At 42.4% G+C, this 22803-nt stretch overlaps 1 protein-coding gene across 1 annotated transcript in view; it reads right to left on the reverse strand.

Moving 5' to 3' along the window:
• The window catches only part of DNMBP (dynamin binding protein), a gene marked incomplete at its 5' end in the record, with an annotated part of 91668 nt that extends 69488 nt beyond the window's left edge, over positions 1-22180 (reverse strand). The window contains 3 exons of the mRNA XM_081104507.1: positions 179-333; positions 4734-4797; positions 22100-22180. Coding sequence (XP_080960633.1) covers positions 179-323 — 145 coding nt within the window. The remainder of the gene's footprint in view (positions 1-178; positions 334-4733; positions 4798-22099) is intronic.
• Between the last annotated feature and the right edge of the window lie 623 nt (positions 22181-22803).

A 22803-nucleotide genomic window follows, 5' to 3' on the forward strand; every position in this document is an offset into this window, starting at 1 on the left:
CACATAGACGCAGAGTGTGTGTGTGTGTGTGTGTGTGTGTGGCGGGGCGGGGGGGGGGGGGGGGGACTGCCATCCTTCCCTAAGCTAGTTAATGAAAGAAATTAGTGGTAACTTATATTGGAAAAAACAAAAGAAAGGAAACCAGATGCATGGAAAACAGGAGGTAGGTGCCTCTTACCTGTAACATCCTCTTTCTTTCCTAGAAGCCAAAATTCATCCACCACTGCCAACACCTCAATAACATCCCCCACAAAGAGGGGCAGTTCTTCTGATACGCTAGGGCAGAAGTCAAAGATGGCTCGAACCACTGACCCAGCCTCCATGTTTTATCACCTGGACAGAAAGGTCAAAAGAAATGGGAAAGCATAAGTACTTAAGACACGGTAATACAGACAGATATCTTGAGAATGATTAGCTTAAGATATAAAGATACTTATAATAAACTCAAAAATAAGCAAATAAAAGGTTTATATTTAAAATTATCAAAGTAGTCTCATTTATTTCTTATAAAATAATTATTTCCTCATACATTTCCCTTGGACATTTTTCATTTGATTCTCAAAGTCATTCTGGAACTGGGGGGGAAAAAATGTGACCTATATCTGTGATAGAAAAGATACAAGTTGGGAAATACAGACTTTTCAATATGCCTGCAGAGGGCAATAAGGAAATCAACATTTTTCAAGTACGAGGCTACAGAGTATTTTTTTTAAATGCGTTATTTACATGGGGATTTTACATGTGGCATTTCATTGACTTCCCATAACCATCTTAAAATTAGGATACTGAGGCTCGGCAAGTTAGAAAACTATTTTGTCCAAGCTCCCAGAGTTAGTTCACAGCAGCAGGGCCAGAATTCAGACCAAAGGCATTTGACTCCTACCTACTGAGAATGTGTCTGCAAGATAAATAAATAAATAAATAAATAAATAACGTAGAGTAAATAACAGCAGCAGACAGTGGCTGAGGTTTCAAACATACTGAAAAAGTAAAAATTCATAAAAAAGAACAAAGACGGGCTATGTAGATGGCACCTCCAGACCAAACTTTGTACACTACACCAGCTCAAGAATGTGTTTTCGGTTCAAAGACACCTATGTCCCAGCCTTGCGTGGCATCCTTGCCTGGATTCGGTGTCCTATATAATTGGTCCCAATTGCACAGGCTCGAAGAGGTGATGTCATTTGTCCAAAGTCGCACCGTAAGTCAGAGATGGAACCGGGAACCCAGATCTGCCTGTCTCCAAAGTCTAGGACAGTAGGCGCTCGGTAAATGTTAGCAATGATTACTACACACCATTGCCATAACCAGCTACAAGCTCAAACCTGTGTCACTGATATGGCATCACTAGACAGTGTGCTGTTTCAAGTTTACAAACACGACAGAATTGACCATTTCAACATGTCAAAACTTGGACCGTGTTTAAAAGGACACACTATGTAACTCTCGGCCTTCTTCAAAAGACCCTGCACATGGCTTAACTCTCTGGCTGATGGACACAAGTGCATTCTGAAGACCAGACATTACCACACTGTGTTGTAACACCATACCAGTGCTGTACAGCTTCTAAGTCTTCCTCTTTTGATGTCAGCCTTCCCTCTGCTATCAGTTCATCTTCTCTGTCAACTTTCCCAACCTCTTCCTAGATGGTTGTTTATAATCTCCCAGGGCAGGGGGACCACACATCACCGCCAAAATTGTTCGAAGTTCCCAGATAAATAAAAAGTAAACAAGCTCCAAATGAGAGGCTCACAAACTCTCCTGTGATGGTAAAATACATGTGTTCCTGCTCGGGTTTTTCAACAGTTATTTTTTATGTGCTCTGAGGCCCTGTGCTTAGTTTCTGGCCGGCTCCCAAGGAGCTAAAGCTGCCAGATGTCAGATTTCCACAGAAGGGTGTGTCATAAATATGTGTGTTTTTTTAAAACAAACATAGTATTTTGCAAGCCTCTTAGCCATCTATACGTTATTAAAACAACTCCCCAAGATTGGGACAAGGTGGATATTAGTTTCCTTCTGCTACATTTTCTCACTACAAATTCCATCTCACTATCTGACTAAATACATACCTCGTTCTCTACAATACCAAGTAAAGAATAAGTATAAGCCCTGAGGATGACTGAGAGAGCTAGCCATCACACTGAGGAGTGACCTTTGTCATCTGAAAGAGTTAAAGCTTCTCCCTGAGAACGTCTTTGCTCTGCCCGAAAATGACTCAGAAGCAGAGGAGGGTCTGGCTCAATAAATACTTTTACTGACTGACCTCCTACCCTATTGGAATGAGCGCATAATCGCCGAGGGATACACGCCCTGGAAGGGCGCTGAAGTCAGAGCCTGGCTAAATTACAGGATTCACGCATGAGACAGGAAAGGAGACCTCAGTGTCCTCTGTTTTATGTGGAGTTTCATGAATTTTCTCTCGGTCTTCCCTGCTCATAGAATACGCTATGGAAAGCAACCATCACCGTTCCTATCCGGCCCGTTTTAGAAGCCTGAACGTACAGTTTTCAAACAACCAGAAAGAGCTTATATAAGCTGTTCCACCAATTCCAGATGGAAGGCAAGAGAACTGCAGAGGAAACCAGCACAGACGGGCTGAGAGAAAGCAGAGGAAATGACTGCCTTCGTGGCGTGCGTGCGTCAGGGGCATCTGAAGTCTGCCGGGGAACAACACCTCCTCCTGCTGTGAAGCCTGCAGCTGCACTGCTGCGCTCATCCCGCCCTGGGGACATGCAAATCCTTAATTCTTCAGACCCTTGTTGCATGTAAGACTGTATAAGGAAAGAGATTTTTGTCGGTTTTATTCACTGATCCAGAGCAGTACTCGGCACATACAACACTCTCATATATTTGGTGAGCAAATGATTTACTGAACTTTAGGAGACTACATGAGACCGTTTATATAAAAATCTCTACTTCCACTTATCTAACACTAAGCCGTCTCTTCTCTTCCAGTTTGTATATAAATCTTCCAGATCAAACATTAAAATCTTAAACTTCATTCATCCTCTGCAGCCCACAGGCTATCATTTGAGAATTTATCACATGCCAGACATGGACAAGGAGCTTGCAGCACTGCAAGTAGAGAGAGACCAAAGCACTAGAGCCAGGCTGCATGGGTTCAAATCCCAGTGCCACCACTAAGCAACATAATTAACTCTCTAGAGCAGTGGTTCTCAACCTTCCTAATGCCGCAACTCTTTAATACAGTTCCTCATGTTGTGGTGACCCCCAACCATAAAATTATTTTCGTTGTTACTTCATAACTGTAATGTTGCTACTGTTATGAATCGTAATGTAAATATCTGATATGCAGGATGTATTTTCATTGTTACAAATTGAACATAATTAAAGCATAGTGATTAATCACAAAAACAATATGTAATTTTATATGTGTTTTCCGATGGGCTTAGGCAACCCCTGTGAAAGGGTCGTTCGATCCCCCCCAAAGGGATCGCGACCCACAGGTTGAGAACCACTGCTCTAGAGAATAGCGAAGCCAGAACCAGGCCTCAGGCCTGCTTGATTCCAATGCCCGTGTTCTTTTTACTATAAACACTGCTTCTCTTAAATCTCAATGATTCGTCCTTCAAAATCTTTTAGCTTCCATTTTCCTCTTTGGTTCTCTGACATTTTATTATGAAAAGTTTCAAATAGTGAGGTTAAAAAAAATTTACACCTACCTCTTAGATTCTATCAATATCTTACTGCGCTCCTTGATCACTTATCATCTATCTCTTTATCCATCTATCAACCCATGTTATTTTTGATGCATTTAAAGTATTTTTTATTTTATTTCTGATGCATTTAAAAATAAACCACAGATATTTCTCCCAGTACGTCAGCATATTTATCTTAACTGGAGCTTATTATTTGTTTATAGAGGTTTTTGTTTTGCTTTTTGGAAGTACCATTTTCCTCTCTTCTTGGCCAAGGACATAATTCTTTTCTCCCCACTAATCTGTCAGTGAACCGGTTAATCTTTTAAACTGTCGATTTTTATTGGTTGCTTAGGAATTGACAAGGTCTTCCTATTTTCACATATTCAACAATGTTTATCAAGCCAAATGGAATCAAATTCCCATGCAAGCTAAAAATATGGTTCTACTGGATAGGCTAATCAACTGATGACATTTAACCCAGAATTCTTTAAATACTTATTCTCTAATCCTGTTGGTGGTTGACAAGAGCATTTAGAGACTTCTCTTTTGTCCCAAGCAACTGGACTCCTATCCCAAAGTACCGATCTCAAATCTACAAGATAAAATAAAACCCTGCAGATAACCCGACCATTGACCTCTAACTTCAGAGATTCTCAGGCTAAATTTAGAGAGGCAGAGAGGAGACTGACTTGAGGAAGGCCAGCAAGCATATTCTGTCTTGGAGGGACAGAAGACATGCCAGTATTTGAAAGACGGAGACAGTCGTGCCAAGAACCTTTTTAATCCAGCTTTTCTAAACTTGTCTGGCACAGTATCCCTTTTTTTTAGGTAAAACTTCAAAAATGTTTAACTATCTCACCCACTTATTCAGAAGTAGTCCTCTTGGTTCAGGCCGATCCAAGCAAAATACTCCCCGCTCCCATACAGCTCTTTCTGTCCAGAACTTGTTCCTTTGTTTTCTTGCTGTTTCTTTTATCCATGATGGGTTCTCCTGTCTTTCCACACATTTATACCCCCCACTCTCCACTTCCTCCAAATGATGCCCACCTCGCCTGCTCGAGCCCACCTCACCTTTCATGTCTCAGCGCCTACAGCCGTGCTCTGACATCATCCTGTAGATTTGTGAAACACCAGGCTGGACATGTAAAAGGTAAAACCATGAGAGTGAATGCATTCATACGCAGAAATAGAATAACATTTAAAAACGTGGGCCATGCAACCTTTGACAGATGAATGGATAACAAGATGTGGTGCACACATACAACGGGATATTATACACAAAACGTGGTGTGTGCCTACAATGGAATATTATTCAGCCTTTAAAAGGAAGGACAATCTGATACATGCTACGATATGAATGAACTTTGAGGACATTATACTAAGTCACAAAAAAGACAAATACTGTATATCTTCACTAACATGAGATATCAAGAATAGTCAAGCTCAGAGAAACAAAAAGTAGAATGGTGGTTACCAGAGGATGTGGGAGGGGGGAATGGGTTTCAGTTTGAGAAGATGAAAAAGTTCTTAAGATGGATGGTGGTGCCCTAGCTAATTTGGCTCAGTGGATAGAGCGTCAACCTGCGGACTGAAGGGTCCTGGGTTCGATTCTGGTCAGGGGCACATGCCTGGGTTGCGGGTTTGATCCCCAGGAGGGGACATACAAGAGGCAGCCAATCAATGATTCTCTCTCATTATTGATGTTTCTATCTCTCTCTCCCTTCTCCTTTCCTCTCTGAAATCAATAAAGATATATTTAAAAAAAAAAAAAGATGGATGGTGGTGATAGTTGCACAACAATGTGAGTGTACTGAATGCCACAGAAATGTACCCTTAAAATGGGAAAATGGTAAATTCTATGTTATATTTATTTACCACAATAAAAAGATCTTTAAAAATGCATGTCATAAAATGTGAGAGTGGGTGAAAGAAGGCCTGGGAAACTTCAGTAATTTTAATAAGCAGCATATCTACAAGTCTGGACATGCTTTACTAAAAAAATCTTCTGAGATCACAAACTATAAACATTTACTTGGATAAATACTGATATTAAACAACATAAGTAATTTCCAGTTCAGCCTTTTGAGAAAAGATCTGAACCTGGGACAGACTGAGGACTGGATGACAAGCATGTCTGTGTCTTCCACTTCCCCTCCCAGGTCTGTCCTCCACCCTTCACCCTGCTCTGCACTCCATGAGGCTGCCCCGTAAGAACTGCATCCAGGTGCCCTTGCCTCTGGCTTCCAGTTGGGTTCAGCCAATGGGTAACACCAGCAGGAGATCTGAAGGTAGAGGACAGTGAGTTTGGGCTATGTATCCCCTGGCTGCCCCCCTGCTGGGCTGTCAGTTGGCTACACGGTTCTACTAAAGGCCACAGCTACATCAGAAGGACCCCACAAAATAGCTCCTCTGTTGAGTCAGTGCCCTGCCCCTCAGGCCTGGGGTGGCTCTCCGGCTAACCCTGGGGCACAGTATGGTTCTTTGCTATTTTTCCTAAACCTGCCCATTCCATTGTAAGTAAGAGCTCCTCAAATTACCCAGTTTTGGTGTGCCTTCTACATTCTGCTGGGCCCCTGAGGGACACATGCCTAAAACGATTTTTAGGACTTATGAGAACTATGCATAAAAAACATGGGGAGAACCTAGAAAACTACAAAATTAGTCCCGAAATCTATCATTCTAAATCCAGGTGAGAGGTAAGAGCTAGAGATATAAGTTTTGAAGGCTTTAAAGATATTTAGAAAGATATTGATGCCTCTACCCCCACTTTTGATGAACTGGGTGCATAGGACCCAGACTTAAATTCTTACTGTGAAATTCTGAGCAATCTATTTTTCTTGCAGAAAAGTAGGGCACAAAAGTGCGAGAGTTTTGAAAATTTACTATATTCTCTCAAACATTTTAATGTTGCCCAATCCATAGCATAAGTCTAAATTCTAGACTTCCAGAAGAAAATATCTGAAGGGGTTTCCTTAGCCGGAAGACGAGGGACTGTGGTTTCTCCTTGTTTGCTGCTACAGAGGGTGCGGGAGCAGCACAGCACACCTCTGCCTACCTGAGGAGGGCAGGGGGAGAGGGTGCTCCCTGTGGGGACCGCAGTATTGGCTCCTTCAGAGGAATATGCGTTCATGGGCATCTGGAAACTTCCATGTCTTCAAATTAAAATCTCCAGAAAACATAATCTTTTGGGAAAGGAATCCATTTTTTAAAAAAAAAATTATTTTAAATTGATTTCAGAGAAGAAGGGAGAGGGGAAAAAGAGATAGAAACATCAGTGATGAGAGATAATCATTGATTGGCTGCCCTTACATGCCCCCCACTGGAGATTGAGCGGGCAACCCAGGCATGTGCCCTGACAGGGAATCAGCCATGACTTCCTGGTTCATAGGTCGATGCTCAACCACTGAGCCACACCAGCTGGGTGGAATTCTTTTTTTAAATTACAAGTCTTAGCAACAAGACTATTTAAACTCAAAAGCAACAGCATAGTTTTCTTACTGTTGGCAATACAAGGCTAAAAAGAACAGCCTCTTTCTTTTGTATGAAAGGATAAGAGGTGTCAGAAAATGAAGTCTAAATCTCTTTCAGGAAGGAAATGGGAAAGGCTAGAGAAACAGCATTTCCTTCTCTGGTTTATGTGGCTGGAGTTCATCTTGGACAGAAGGTCAGCGGTCACTGACAGGTGATCACTCAGAGAACCAGCACCGGGTGGAGAGGAAAAGTGGACCCTGCCCTTCCTCCCCCGATGAGGCTGAGGAGTGTGGCCTGGGCCATATGTCCTCCTGCAGGCTCTTCTGCCAGCTCATACACTCTCCTGATGACAGCAGCGCTGACTCACATGTGCTTTGGCTAAACAGGCTATGGAATGTAGGACTGGAAGAAAAATGGAAAGCCTGTTCTGACTTAGGTGGGATGATTAGAGAAACATGGGAGTAAAAGAAAGGAATCTGCCCTCGGAAACTCTCTTACAATTTATATTATATTTTGCTTCTTTCAAACATCTCAAGTTGGAAGGCAGTAACGTCAGCAAATAGAACAAGATATACATCAGAGTTTCTGTCAATCATGGAAGGGTCCTTCAGTCCTTTTCAGGATTTAAGCTGAACAACTCTTGTCTAAAACACCCAAAAACATAGACATTTAAATTAAGGAATTTTCAGGATCAGCTCCTCTGGGATAGCTGTTTTAACCAACCTCAGGATTCCACCCTCACCTCCCACCCCCACATTAAGCTGATGTTTTTAAGCTACTTTTTAAAATTTTGCTTATAAATCTCTACATCAATTTTGTGAGTTTCTTGGCAAAACTGCACTAGTGGAGGAAGGTCCCAAGACCTACCAAATCTGAGGAAATTTACATTAAAAAAACATTTTCAAATGGATCAACCTAAGAATTACTGAAGTATCCTTTCAGATTCACATTTCTTAAATTTGAATGAGATTTCTTGAATCTCAAATATGGGAGGGAATTTAAGAATCACTGATTCATGCCCTAACCGGTTTGGCTCAGTGGATAGAGCGTCGGCCTGCGGACTGGAAGGTCCCAGGTTCGATTCCAGTCAAGGGCATGTACCTTGGTTGTGGGCACATCCCCAGTAGGAGATGTGCAGGAGGCAGCTGGTCAATGTTTCTTTCCCATTGATGTTTCTGACTCTCTATCCCTCTCCCTTCCTTTCTGTAAAAAATCAATTAAATATATTTAAAAAAAAAAAAGAATCACTGAGTCATAAGTACTGGTAAATACATTGGACATGTCTGAGCTAAGTAGCTTAGTGGCACATTAAAATTAACAGCTCCTTTATGCTGTGTATGTAATAAATGCCCAGATAATACATCCGATAGCAGTTGCAGAAGTGCAGATTAAGATGAAACTAAAATGAAACTTTAGGGTGAGGCTGCATATAGCAAGGAGCACAGCAAACATGTGAAAACAGGCAGTGTTGAGGACAGCTTCCAGAAAAGGCCAGGCGCACTTACTAACCCAGTGTTCCACGCTGTGAGGATAAATGTTACAGAGATCTGCGAGATAGGCATCTTGTTTCTCTTCCTTATCTGTTTTAAGTACAAACTAGTTTTTCTGCTAAAGAAAAAGATTTAAAAAGACATGAGTTTCCCTAACCTTTGGCCTATCTTAAAGTATTAAAGTATTCCGGGTATTTTAGAAGAATCAAGAAAGCAATTCAGGAAACTAGGGAACAACAACAACAAAAAACCTGAGAAAAAGGGGGGGGGGGGAGGATGATTTAGATCATTTTAAGGAGCACCAACATCCAACCACCTGGAAAACAGGGACCAGTAGCTTTATACAAATAAATGGCAAAAACTAAAACTTGTCACTTATAGAAACTAGAAAAGGAACGTGGAAGGAAAGGAAAATGTACATACAGAATCTTCCAGTTACTATTCAAATGAACCAGAGAGTTATGTGAAGACCCAGCAAACCCACTAAATGGCAGATTCCTTGGATAGTGTCATGAGAAGGATTTAATGTCCTAAATCAGGATGTCCAAACCTAAATTCAACAACGGAGTGGTTCACCTGACATAAAAAAAATCTCTGACAGAAGAGAAGGGGTAACAGTATGATGTAAAGACAATAATAAATCTATATGGATATCAGGTATATAGGGCTATTCAAATTTTCCATTTCTTCTTGCCTCAGTTTTGATAAGTTGTATTTTTCAAGAAACTTGTCCATTTAACGCAAGCTTAAACTTGCTGGCATAAAGTTGTTCACAATATCCTTTATTAACCCTTTAGTATCTGCATGATCTAGAATAATATATATGGAAATTTGTGTTTTCTCTCCTTTTTTCTTAGTCTTGCTAGGGGGACTTCAATTTTGAATTAAAATAAACCAAGAATCAGTAAATTGCCACAATTCACAAATCATCCCCAGTTGTCTAAGATCTTTGACATCCCCTGACAATTTTTAGTCATTCCTATACCCATGTCCACTCATATCGTGTTCATGTGAGGTTCAGCTACTTCTTGTGCTTATAATATACACTCTGTAGATCAAATTGCTATTCAAAATCTTCACCTTCTTGTAATATAATTATGTATCTATACCCTTTGCCGTATAATTATGTAGTGCCTTCCATTGTGGGCAGAGTGAACTTCCCTGAAACATTCTTGTTGGACTTGGCCATGTGACTTGAGAAATGAAGTGTCAGTGGAGATGACATGAGCAGGAGTTTTAAACCACATTTTATGGTTTAGCCTGTCCCCTTGTGTTCCTATAACCTACCATAAGAAGGGCCACTGCCCCTTCAGTCTGCGCCCCTAGTCTGAAGGCAAGGGGAAAAGACGTAAACCAGAATGGAAGCCTATAGAGTTCTGCCTGGCCCAGACTAGATCAACCAAACCTATAAAAATGAAAGAAAATGATTGTTGTGATAAGCGATTGAGATTTTGTAGTTATCTGTTTATGAAAAAGAGAGAGAGAGAATATAGATGTTGGATGTTTTGACTAGAATAGCTGAACACCTCTCTTCCATCAAATACACATATGTCTCCCTGGCCAGGGTGGCTCAGTTGGTTGGGCATCGCCCTGTGCACCCAAAGGTTGCTGGTTTGATTCCGGTCAGAGCACATGCCCAGGTTGCAGGCTCCATCTCCTGCAGGAGGCAGCCGACCCATGTTCCCCTCTCACATCAATGTTTCTCCCTCTCTCTCTCCTTCCCTCTTCCTCTCTAAAAATCAATAATAATAATAATAAAAAAACCTTTAAAATGTACACATAAGTCATCATCTGGATAAACTTCTATGATCTGTTAGACCCAATTCAAATGATAGCTCCTCTCTGAAGCCTGGGGGATTAGTCCTTATCCCCTGTATGTCCTACAGGGCAGGGATTCTTTTTGCCTCATTTATTCACTGATGTATATCAAGCACCTAACGCACTGCCTGGTACATACTAGTAGAAGGCCCTCCATAAACATTGCAGAATGAATGATTTAACACACTGAACTACTTTAAGTTATATATAAAAATATGTATTCACATTCCCAGTGATCATGCTACTCTTTCCCACAGAGCTGTATAGGGTCTCATATACTTTAAAAGGGTAACGTTTATGTTATGTGAATTATATCAATTTTTTAAAATGAGTATCTCTGTTTCAGAAATTGCTATGCTTCAAGTAAAACAGTGAAGGCATACATAAATATTTTGCCTTGGAAAAAAGCTAGAAATCTAAATAGCTTATCTATTCTACCCCTCTCCCTCACCCATGAAGTTTTCCTATACTTCATATTTTTAAAAAAGTTCTACACTTGTGTTTTATACTAGCCATAAGCTGGGAATAGAGGGAAGATAATACAGTGTTTTGCCCTAACCGGTTTGGCTTAGTGGATAGAGCGTCGGCCTGCGGACTGAGGGGTCCCAGGTTCAATTCCAGTCAAGGGCATGTACCTTGGTTGTGGGCACATCCCCAGTGGGGAGTGTACAGGAGGCAGCTGATCGATGTTTCTAGCTCTCTATCCCTCTCCCTTCCTCTCTGTAAAAAACAATAAAATAAAAAAATATATTAAAAAATACAGTGTTTGATTACATGGACTTTCACTGGGCAGGAATACACAAAGGGCAAACTTAAAAAAAGAAATCATATATGCTATTCAGTTATATTAAGTAATACTATATTCATTGCAGTGAAGAGCTCAGACTCTGAAGTCAGAGAGAATTAGGTACAGTTGCTGTCTGCCTTTTCTCAAGCTAAGTGACCTTGGGCAAGTTACTTACACCCTCTGAACCTTCCTTTCTTCATCTATAAACTGAAGAAAATGATAGTAATTTACTTCATGGGCAGTTATGAGGATTAAATTAGATAATGTCAGTGAAACATTTAATACAGTTCCTGGCAAACAATAAGCACTCAGTAAAGGTTGGTTATAAGAAAGGTCTGATGACAACAGAGGAGGAAGAGGAGGAGGAGGAGGAGAAGGAGGAGGAGGAGGAGGAGGAGGAGGAGGAGGAGGAGGAGGAGGAGGAGGAGGAAGAGGAGGAGGGAGAGGAGGACTGTCATCACCACCCAGACCGATTATAACATAAAATAGTACAGATGAGGCAGCAACTTCCGGGTGGGGTGAACTGCTCAAAACTGCCATTGTCTTCTGGAGAGGAAGGGGGGTACAGTATCTGTGGTTACTGGACACAAGGACAAGGCAACTGACATCCCCCTCCACCCAAAGCCCTAAATGAGCTGCGTATTCACCCACGAGGATTTGGCCGCAGTTTACAAGTGGGATCCCTGCATTCGGGTCCAAGAAAACCTTTGCCAAATGCCTCCCAGGGATAGCAGAGGGATACGAAATTAATCGATTTACTCTTCTAAAAACATTATCCCGTACTTCTAGGAAAAGTAGTGGCACTACTGTTAAATCCCTTGAGTGCACTGGTCTTTTAAAAATTATTCTTTGGGGCTTGGAAATTACAAATTTGAGATTGGCAGTGTTCTACTTGAGACTCTAGCCATCTTTTCTTTGGGACTGCTGTGACAGCTTCCTAGATGGTAGGTTACCTACCAGTCTCATCTCCCTCTGTTCCACACTGCGGCTAGGATCTCTTCTTACATACAAAATCTCACAACCTTTGCAGATCGTGCAAAGCTCATCATGACCTGGTCCCTGCCTCATTCCTGAACACTCTCCACCTACCACACACCTTAAGCTCTAGCCTCACCCAAACACTGGCAGTTCTCTGCAGGCACAGCTTTATAATACAACACAATTACCTCTACAGATTGCTTCTCAAACATATTATCTCATGTGTGTGTTGTTGCTACCTGTGCTTAGGTATGAATAAGAAGTGCCTATTTTTATTATTAACCGATCACTGCAAGGAAGAATAATATACCAGCAAATCACCTCTGGTTAATACTTTTATTGTGAATAATAATAATATTTTAATTTGTAGATAAGTAAATCCAAGCATAGGTTCACACTTCAACAATTTTTATTCTTTTTACTTTAATATTGAGTCACTGCCCTGCAGAACTATCATATTTGACTAACAGGTCAAGGCAACAAGACTGAAAAAAAAAAAAGAAAAGAAACTGATTCTCTTCATGTCTAGAGTGGTCCAAATATTATGATGACTGAACAACATATACATAGAGGCAGCAAAAAGGACAGTTAATACAAATTATGGGTTTAAAAGCATATGTATCAGTATTATGCTCCACAGTCCAGCTAGCTGCTAAATTATACAGGAACCCAACAAGCACTAACAAAAGTCTGGTTTTAATGTAAACTCATTCTCCTCTTACCTGACCCTCCAGGGATTCTGTTTCCTGATAAGCAGATCTCACTGTAAGACAATAATATCCCAAGGAGGTTCTGGCACTGAGCCCTGCGATCCTTAAAGCAACAAACGCTGTCTGAAAGAAGAAAGCCAGACTACTCACTCACTTCTCAACTCTCTGCCCTAACACAAGGGAGCAGAGACTGCCTTGCCAAATAACAGTTATAAAATTTCTCCAGAGGCAAAATGTTTTTAAATAGAGATGGTCTGCTGTTGATCTCATTCCTAACACCTAGCGCATTTTGGAAGACTCCTCGGAAATGACCTCTGAGCCAGACCAAGCTACGTGGGTCAGCACATCCTTTCTATTTATGGAAGCTGAATAACTTGGAACCTCCTATAATGATCGATAGATGAAAAAGTGAGTTAACTCACCATAGGTCAATAAAGCTTTGTCAAAAGTCACTTAAAAAATTCCAGAATGTGGGAAAGAAAAGCCCAGTTTCTTCAACAAATGTTTTGTAATCAAAACATTCAAATTAAAAAGGAAGGAAAGGAAAGTTATCAATTAAAAGCTACTTAAGCTGAATCGGTTTGGTTCAGTGGATAGAGCGTCGGCCTGCGGACTCAAGGGTCCCGGGTTTGATTCTGGTCAAGGGCATGTACCTTGGTTGCGGGCACATCCCCACTGGGGGGCGTGCAGGAGGCAGCTCATCGATGTTTCTAGCTCTCTATCCCTCTCCCTTCTTCTCTGTAAAAAATCAATAAAATATATTTTAAAAAAATAAAAAATAAAAGCTACTTAAGAAACACATAAACTAAATGCAAGGTGTGCACATTTCTTGGATGCCAATTCAAACAAATAAATTGTTTTAAAAAATTGAGATGAATGGGGAAATTTGGAACATTAACTAGATTCTTGATTGCATTAATGACTGCTCCCTTTTTTAGGTGACAATCATGGTATTGTTATCATATGTAAATAAAAGGGAACCTTTTTTATTTTTTTGTAAGTCATTAGAACCAGAGAGTCTACAACAGGGGAAAGGAAGGTAGAATACAGAAACTAACTCAGTTTTATAGATCTTAAGTTGAGAGTTGGGTACATGGATATTTGTCTCATTATTTTTTATCCATTTTTGAATGAAACCCAGAAAAATGGAAAAAAGAAATACTCATAATTATAATTCATAATATACTTATTGCTATCATTATTGTTGTAGGAAAGAAAAAGAGATCCATCTAATTAGAGTAAAAAGTGGAGACAGGGAAGTAATTTGAATATATGGTCGGTTTGGGTCAGAGTTAAGGGCCAGGCAGCAGAGTTTAAGATTTGTTGGGGGAATTGTTGGGTAACAAGTGTCCAGCCATAGAGTAAGAAATTAAAGCAGTCCAGTAACAGTCTATACGGGATAGCATTATGGTGTATGTATGGCAGCCTTATTTTTTTTTAGTGCCCTATACAGTGCAACTGGCGACTTGAGGCCTTGCTTTGTAATAAAGTGACCGGGCACACGTGGCATGACTGCTGAGCATGACAATCCTGAACCAGAGCCAGAAATGACAGGAAAGCCAAAAGGTTTCTGCCCTGCTGGGAATGGGAGGAGAGAATACACTAGAAGGGGGAGGACATGGGCATGAGGCTAGGGAGTTCAGCACAACTCGCACATCCATTGCGACTTTTCCTGCTGATGGGGCACATCATTTATCCGAAGAGAATCACCGCATCAGAACAATGCAGTGTGTGCTGGGCCTAGAACCCAGGGCCAAAACGTCAGCACTGATTACTCTCCTGGGCCCTACTCCCACCACGTGCTTGTCAGCAACATACACTCGCACACATACCACTTTCAAACCATAGGCTGAGCGGCCAAAACAGATGTAGAGAAATGAGACCTGTGGCTGGGTTGACGGTTATGCTTACAGGGTCAACGTGGAAATGAGGATTCTACTAGCTTATTGAACCCATGTATTTCAAGGAGGCTACGAGAACGTTCTTTCCTACCCCTCCCTTAGATTTCCCTTCTCTGGATCATAGTGCTGCCTCTTTAATGGTGGATTTGTTTTATGGATCCATCTGTGGAGGGCACACTATGTGCCAGGCACAGCTCACGGTGCTTAAGAGCCATCAGGGAATAAAAGAAAGATTCCTGCCCCTGAAGAACTTTTCCCTTGACGGGAGGGGCAGGCAGACAAGTGCTTTTTGGAAATTGACAGGTGTTCCTGCAAAATGAAGGAAACATAACAAGGTGAAGGCTGGAGAGTGCAGAGGGGAGGGCAGTTTGATACTGAAGCCACCAGCTGATGGAAATACTGACTTTGGAGTTCTGCCGCCGTCCTCTATCAGCACTCCCCCTCACCACTCATCACACTAGCAAAGGTGGTCGGGGAAACAAGACAATTGTCGGGTTTATTTCAGAGTCAAAAAAATAACTAAATTCAACTATTTCCTCTACGCTCTTTTTCTGAAAAATGAAAGCAAATGTGGTCTGAAGAAGGAAGGCACTAACTGAAATGAAGCAAAGTGATGCCAAACAGATTTCTCCTCCCCATCTCCTCCCTACCATAGTCTGTGGCTTGTTGGCATTTATGTCATGACGGGCCCATGCTGTCACAATGAGCCTGGATCCTTTATGCACAATGGCATAGGCTGTTGGGAGTAATTAGCAAGCTATTACCCAACTCCTATAAACTAATGGTATCTTTCTTATTGTTTTGTGTGGTTTTTTTCCAGAGGATCACTCAAAGCAAGTCAAACAAGAGTTGATGGCCTAGTCCTGAAAAAGGAGGGGTGATATAAATTATGTAGCCCAATTCTAAATGCTTTCTCCTCTTCCACAGACATGTCCTCCCACCACAAAAAAAAGGGGGGGGGGCACAGAGAGAGAGAAAAACTATGATTAAATGGGGATTGGTGCTAAAAGGCCAGAGTAAAGATTTGCTTCTCTATATTTTGCAAACTTCTATCATGAAAATGTATAATGTTCACAATTAGGAAAAAACAACCCAACCATATAGAGATACTTGAGAGATGGCCAAAAGATGGCCATGAGAATCAATTGCTCGACACCCTAACACTTCTGATTGCTGAAGAACTACCTGTTGAACTATTCAATCTTTTGTGAGATACTAGTATACACGCAGGTTAGACTTATACCCAGAGTAGAGCCTGATCCACAGAGGAAGAGAACTATAATCTCGCATATCTTATATTTAAATCATGCTGACGACTACAGTTATGATGCTGAAGATGGCTCTCTCATTCTTCACACCAGCTGTTTAAATTTTGACTCTTAACAGCAGGAAGAAAAGCTGATCTAATGGTGAAATAAACTTATACTGGAATCATGAGATGTTTACCATAAATTTATATATAAGGTTCAGAAATATTGAAGACTTATTAATCGTCTTTTGCTTGAAACTTAACCTTGGCATAGGCTTAGGATTTTGGCATGTACTCTCTGAGACATGATTCAAAACGGCAACAAAATTATGAAGTGTTTAGAAATTAACTTAACCAAGAATATCCTTCTAGACCTTTATAGTGAAAACCTTAAAGTTCTAATAAAAAACTTAAAAATGAGCAGATGAAGTATTTAGGGATAAAGGAGCATGATGTCTGCAACTAACTCAAATGGGTCAAGAAAAAAAAGCACAGAAATGTGGAAAGGGAGTAATAAAGCAAATATGGCAAAATGCTAACATTGGTGAGTCTAGGTGAGGAATATACAGAAGCTCTTTGTACTAATCTTAGAACTCTTCTGTTAGTTTTAAGTCTTTTCCAAATAAAACAAAAATTATTTTTAAAAGTTGAGCTGGAAAATAAAGACACACATTACATGCTCTTGGGGGAAATATGTTAATATCAAAAAGATGTCAAGCCTCTCTTAAATAATTTATAAATTCAATGTAATCCCAATTAAAAAAAATCCTCAAAAATATAATTTTGGAAGAACCTGGTAAACTTATTCCAAATGTTATACGGGAAAATAATTATATGAAACAAATCATTTATTCCAGGAGAGCTAAGTAAACTTAAATACGAAGACCAGAAACAGGGCACTTGCTGTGCTGGTCATGAGGACATATTACTAAATCACTGTAATAAAAACAGAACAATAAAAAATATGGAGCAAAAGCTGACAGATTCATGGAACAGAGCAGAGCCCTAGAGACGGACCAGTATATCCATGGACACCACATGAGAAAAAGGGACCACAATTCAATGCAGGAAAGCCTGGGCTTTTTGGAGATGTTATCGGGGCGGGGAAGTGGGGAGGAAAGGCTCATTAAATAACAGTAGAGGCTGGATCACTAACACCACATGCAAGGTGGGCTCTAGATGAATTAAAGGTATGACTTAGGGGTTGGGAGGCGCTTTTTACACAAAAGTCGACAAGCATAAAAGAAAGAATGTATTTATATGATTACATCAAAATTAAGAAATTTTTCTTGATCAAAGGATAACAAAGGCAACATTAATAGGTGACCAATGAGAAGATATCTGCAAAGTCTATATGTGACAGAGTGATTATCTATATTATAAAATCACTTCTACAAGTCAAAGGCAACAACACAGATAGCAACGCCAATAGAAAATGAGCGAAGATGTAAGCAGCGGCTGTATCTGAATGCATAAGAGATCCTTAAAATCATTAGTAATGAAAAAAATACAACTCAAAAGGACAAGATAGCACTTTGCACCTATGAGATGAGAAAAGGGAAAGAGCCGCATAAAGCTGAGTGTTGGTGGGACATAACGATAAGGAGCCTTCGAACTCTTGTGGAGGGAGAGAGACGGGTGCAGCGCTTGTGGAGAGGAATCTGGCACTGTTTCCGCAAGTTCTGTACATGCAAACCTATAATCCAGCATTTCCCTTCTAAGTATACATCCCCCAGATAAATTATACGGCGTTATAAGGATACTCATTGCAGCAACATTTTTGGTGTTAGAGAGTAGGGACATTCTGAGTATCTATCACAAAGAGAGCATTTAAGTAAAGTTATTGTGTGCACGCAGCATGGAGCATTCAGAAACAAAGAATTAGATGTACACATAGAAACATGGATGGATCTTATAAACAGTCTTAGAAAAAAAAAAGCAAAATAAAACAGAGCATTAGAAAGATAGACATTTAGAAAACAAACATCCCCACTTTGCAAGATCCTATACAGACAAAAAACAACCAAACAAAAAAACACCCACATTAACTTCATTAGGAAAAGTACCTATGAAGCACAAGGTGAATGGGAGGAGGTTAAGGTGAATTAAAAACAAAAGAAACCTTTTGGACTCCTTGCATGCTAAAAAACAATTCAAATGACCCATGATAAATAGAAAATTAGAATTGTTTCCTTCCCAAAAGTTTCCAACTTTCCCAACAACAAAAGCTACTCTGGTTGCCAGCTCTGTTGATGAGTAACAGCTTTTCATCCTTTTTCAAGCAGGAAGGGAAAATTCAGGGATCAGCAGGGTACTACAGGGATCAGCAGAGAATATTCACGAAAGAGTGTTTTTTGTTCTCAGGACCTGACACCTGACTGGAAAGACCTGATTACCTCTGATTTGCGGTGATTCAGCTACAGGTGTGTCAGCAGTGTCACGTTTTCAGGTCATTTGAAGCTCTCTAATTTTAGAACCTGTTGGCACACAATCCTCTGGCTCCCGTGGAAATGTGCCATACGACTAAGAATCATAAAAATGGAGTATAATCTAGGGTCACACAGCTAGTATGAAAGGGTAGTCCCTTGACCCCCTTCTGTCTATTCTTGCCCAGCAGCTGGAGTGACCCTGTTAAAACATGTCATCATGAGTGCCTTTGTTCCAAGCCCTCTAACGGTTGCTTCCCCCTCACTCAGAGTAAAAGCCAAAGTCCTTCAATGGCCTGCAGTGACGCGCCCCCTCCCACTCCCACCGCCTCTCCTCTGCTGCCACTCACTCCTCACCCACATTGACACAGCCTGGCCTCCATAACCTCAGTCTCTCACACATGCCAAACACGCGCCTGCATCCGGAGCTTGGGACTTGCTCATCCTTCTGGCCCCTGCTCTCTCCCTCCTTCACCTTCAAGTCATAGATCAAAAATGATCTTAGTAGAGGCCTTCTCTAACCTCTTCGTATAAAAAGTAACCCCGCCCGCCCCCCTCCCCACCACACACACACACCCTTTCGCACTTCGATCTCTTTCTTTAAAGTTCACTGTAAACTTGTGATTGCGCGGCCTTCTATCTGTTCACACAGTTGTTTACAGTCTGCCTCCCCTCCACTAGAATGTCTATTGCAGGAGGGCAGGGCTTTGTCTGTTTCATTCACAGCCGCATCCCTAGCACCTAGAACACTGCCTGGCACATACAGGTGCTCAGTGACTATTTGGTGAATGAATGAACAAATCAGGAGCAAAACCCACGCCTTCGAACTTCCTAGCACAATGCCCTGTATGCTCCACTGTGCTGCCTGGGTTGTTAATCATATCCTTCATGTTAGAAAACCCTACAAATCTAAAAATGAAATAATACACTTTCAATATTACACTTTCTATGTCTATTTTACCTCCTCCTATGGCTGACTTTTATAGCAGCGAGGATAAAGCCTACAAGCAACAGCTAAGACCTTGGTTTACTTACTGGCTCTTTCATTATAGACTGTGGTATAATCTGATTTTATGGCTGCAACTTTAGACCTTTTTTGCCTTTCCAGGGGAGAGAGTTAATGATCTCATAATTAACTGCTAACGAACAAGACTAAGTTATCCAATTTTGAATATTAGTCTATTCAAATGTTTTCCTGAGCTAAGAATAATAAAGAAATATTTAATATTAATTGATGTGAAATTTTTGTAAGTATTCTGAGTGAATTTTAAGGATGCTTTAGCTGAAGACCAAGCACACTTGAAAATTTCAGAGCAGATAATCTTGTAATAATGCTATGTTGTCAGTAATTAACTGACTTCAGGAAATGACAGAATAATAAACCAAAAAAATAATTCAAGCCTTATACTTGGCAATAGGCATGCAAGCCTCCATTTGCATTCTGTTTTAATTGTGTTTATAATTTTTTTAAAAGTCTCCATAAAAATTCAACACGGAAGTATCTGTTAATGTTTAAAAATCGCTTTTTGATTAGTTTAGCCCCAAACTGATAAAGTGACTGGGAAGGTTGAGAGTAATAAGGACTTTGAAGGTTCACCATGCATCCTGCAGAAAGGACGTCCCTCTGAGGCAGAAATAAATAACTGTTATTGGCACAGGGAAGATAAAGACCTAAACACCGTCTACCTGAACCAGGGCCTCATGGTGTCTGGCACTCTGTTCTAAAAGTGAATCACCACCATTAGTTTTAGGACATCTTAAGTGGTGACTCAAGATTTACGACTTCCATCCTTTGAGTGGAGAAAATGTAATGTAACTCAGCCAGTGCTTGAAGGGGCTATGAACATTGATTGCCACGTGGGTGAAAGGAATGCGACAAGGGTCTCTGCAGGTAAGAGGGGAACTCAGAAGAAAGGAGCCAGAAAGAAGAAACAGGAGGCAGGGAAGGCTCCGGTTTGGGGCTGCAAAACAAAATAAGTAACGTGCACATAGTTGGACAGATTGTCTATAAAGATTATGGTTATATCTCAGCTGAAAACACACATAATATGAACACTGTTGAAAAGGCATCTTATCACATTTTCTGAGGCAGAATGTTCTCATCCTTTTGCAGAAGATATCTGCGCCCTGCACAGGCCCCACTCTCGGGTCAGACTTCAGCTGTTCTCTCCCATACACAAAGCGCTCCATTCGCACCTCTGAGTTTAAGTGAATTTAACACTGCAGGATCTGTCACTGGAAAAATCACTCTTCACTTATGTTAGCCCAACACTGATAAAGTAACTGGGAGGGCTGAGAAAAAAATAATGAACTTGAAGATTCACTACGCATCATGCAGAATTTTAAACCTGTTTTCTTGAAACTTTTTGTTGTCACAATGAGGGACATGTTTCAAATTTGTAATATGTAAGAGGTGGAAGGGGGGCGGGGCTTAGAGATCCTTTAATAATTTAGAGAAAAATGGGTACTAGGAGATTAACTTGCCCACCACATGGAGTCTATTCATGTTGAGAGTAATCAGTACGGCACTAACTCGGAGACATCATGCCTGCATGCTGACAGGTACTTCAGTCGTACAAAATACAGCTATGGAGTAATCAGTCCTACTCTCCCCCTGTAACGCAGCTACGCTAACAGTTGAAGCTAAATTATGCTCAAACTCTAAATAGTAGTGCTACCAATGGCTTGCCATGTACAATCAGGAAAAGTTTCCATACACAATGCCCTTCTTACTGTAAAACACACCGAAAGGCAAGGTACCCACATGACAGATTAATGTGCCCTACATTATTACATAGATGAGACAATCAAGGATCACGAGATTGCTTTTCAAGTGGAGGGGGTCTCTCTGGCATTTAAAATTTAACCCTATACCCCAAGCATTCTCCACAGCGCCTAACTTGCGGCAGACCTAGCCTGTTCTCAACCCCAATATTTTTTCATTCAACTGCCAGCACCGTCCCCCTTTGCGGGGCTTATGTGCTTTGAGAGACTGTTGCCTGGTGGACATCAGTACCTGTGGCAGGCACGCAGGTGTCTGCTGGTGACTGCACCCCCCCCGCCCCCCACCCCATGATCAACTAGCACCTCTAGCCCAGCAGGTCTCACTCTTGCTTTAGAAACCAGCCCTCCCAGCCTCCGTGACCCAGATTCATTCACTCCTATGGACTGGGTGTGACTCCGGGCTGCAGAAGAAGGTCTCCATCTGTAAACCAAGGAGGCTGGGCGAAGGCTGAATTCTTTCCCAGCTTTCGAATTCCGCCCCATCGCCGGAGGGGCCGGGAGGTGCGGGGCCAGGAGCCCGGGGCTTGCCAGGCACCGCGTAGAAAGCCCACGTCCGCATCCCCCTGACCGCAGGCCACCGGCCCCTCCGGCTCCCCGGGACTCGCAGGACGCGACCGGGTCGTGGACCCGAGGGCGCCGAGGTGGAGGGCCCGGAGCCCCACCGCCCAAGGGCGCGCTGGCCCCCCGGCAGCGGCCGCCGCGGGGCAGGGGCGGCGCAGGCCGGGCCGCGCGGCGCCGCAGTTCCTCCGGGCGCGGGTGCCCGGTGCCCGCGGCCCCCGGACCGGGACCAGGGCTTCCCGCCCCGCCCCGCCCGGCCTCTGACCTGCTCTCCGCCGCTCGGCGATCCCTCGGTGCCGCCGGCAATTGCGGCCGCCCGTCCCGGGCCGCTGTCACCTCCGCCCCTGGCAGCGGCGGGCGGGTCAATCCAATGTGACTCAGAGCGGCCGCCCCGCCCCGACCCGCCCCCCGCCCAGGCTTCCGCCTCGTGGGGCCCGAGGCAACACGCTTCGCCCGGGCCGGGCCCCGCCCACCGGTGACGTCAGGGGGCGGTGCTCCGGGACCTCCGCGGGGAGACTGACCCGCTAGTGCGACCCGGGCGCCCTCTGCTCGCGGGCGGGCGGTCCTGCGCGCAGCTCCGAGGAATAGCAAGTACCTCTCCCTGCAGTTCGTTCACCCCGCACCCGCCTCCGACCGAAAAGGCACCGTTCTGTTCGGTTCGCGTCTGCGGTGCTACCCGCTGTGATACCCGGGGCAGCTTCCCTGGTCACCGCCCGCGACACGTGGTTCGCCTCTGTCTGTCCCATTTTTCCCTGAGCAGAGACTCCCAGGACCATCGTTGAGAATCTAAAAGCGAGGATAACAGAATGCGAGAACTGGTGAATTCCTCTGTGTACTCAACGGCCACGAAGTCGCGCTTGCTTGAATTTCTGTGCCTTGAGTTTCTGATATCTACATAGGAGCTTCTTAGGAATGCAAGAAGTCCATCCCTGTGTGTGCATAACAGAGATAAACCTCTACGTCAAAAAT

Source organism: Myotis nattereri (genome assembly GCF_964212035.1).
Source record: "Myotis nattereri genome assembly, chromosome: 13".
Classification (NCBI taxonomy): Eukaryota; Metazoa; Chordata; class Mammalia; order Chiroptera; family Vespertilionidae; genus Myotis; species Myotis nattereri.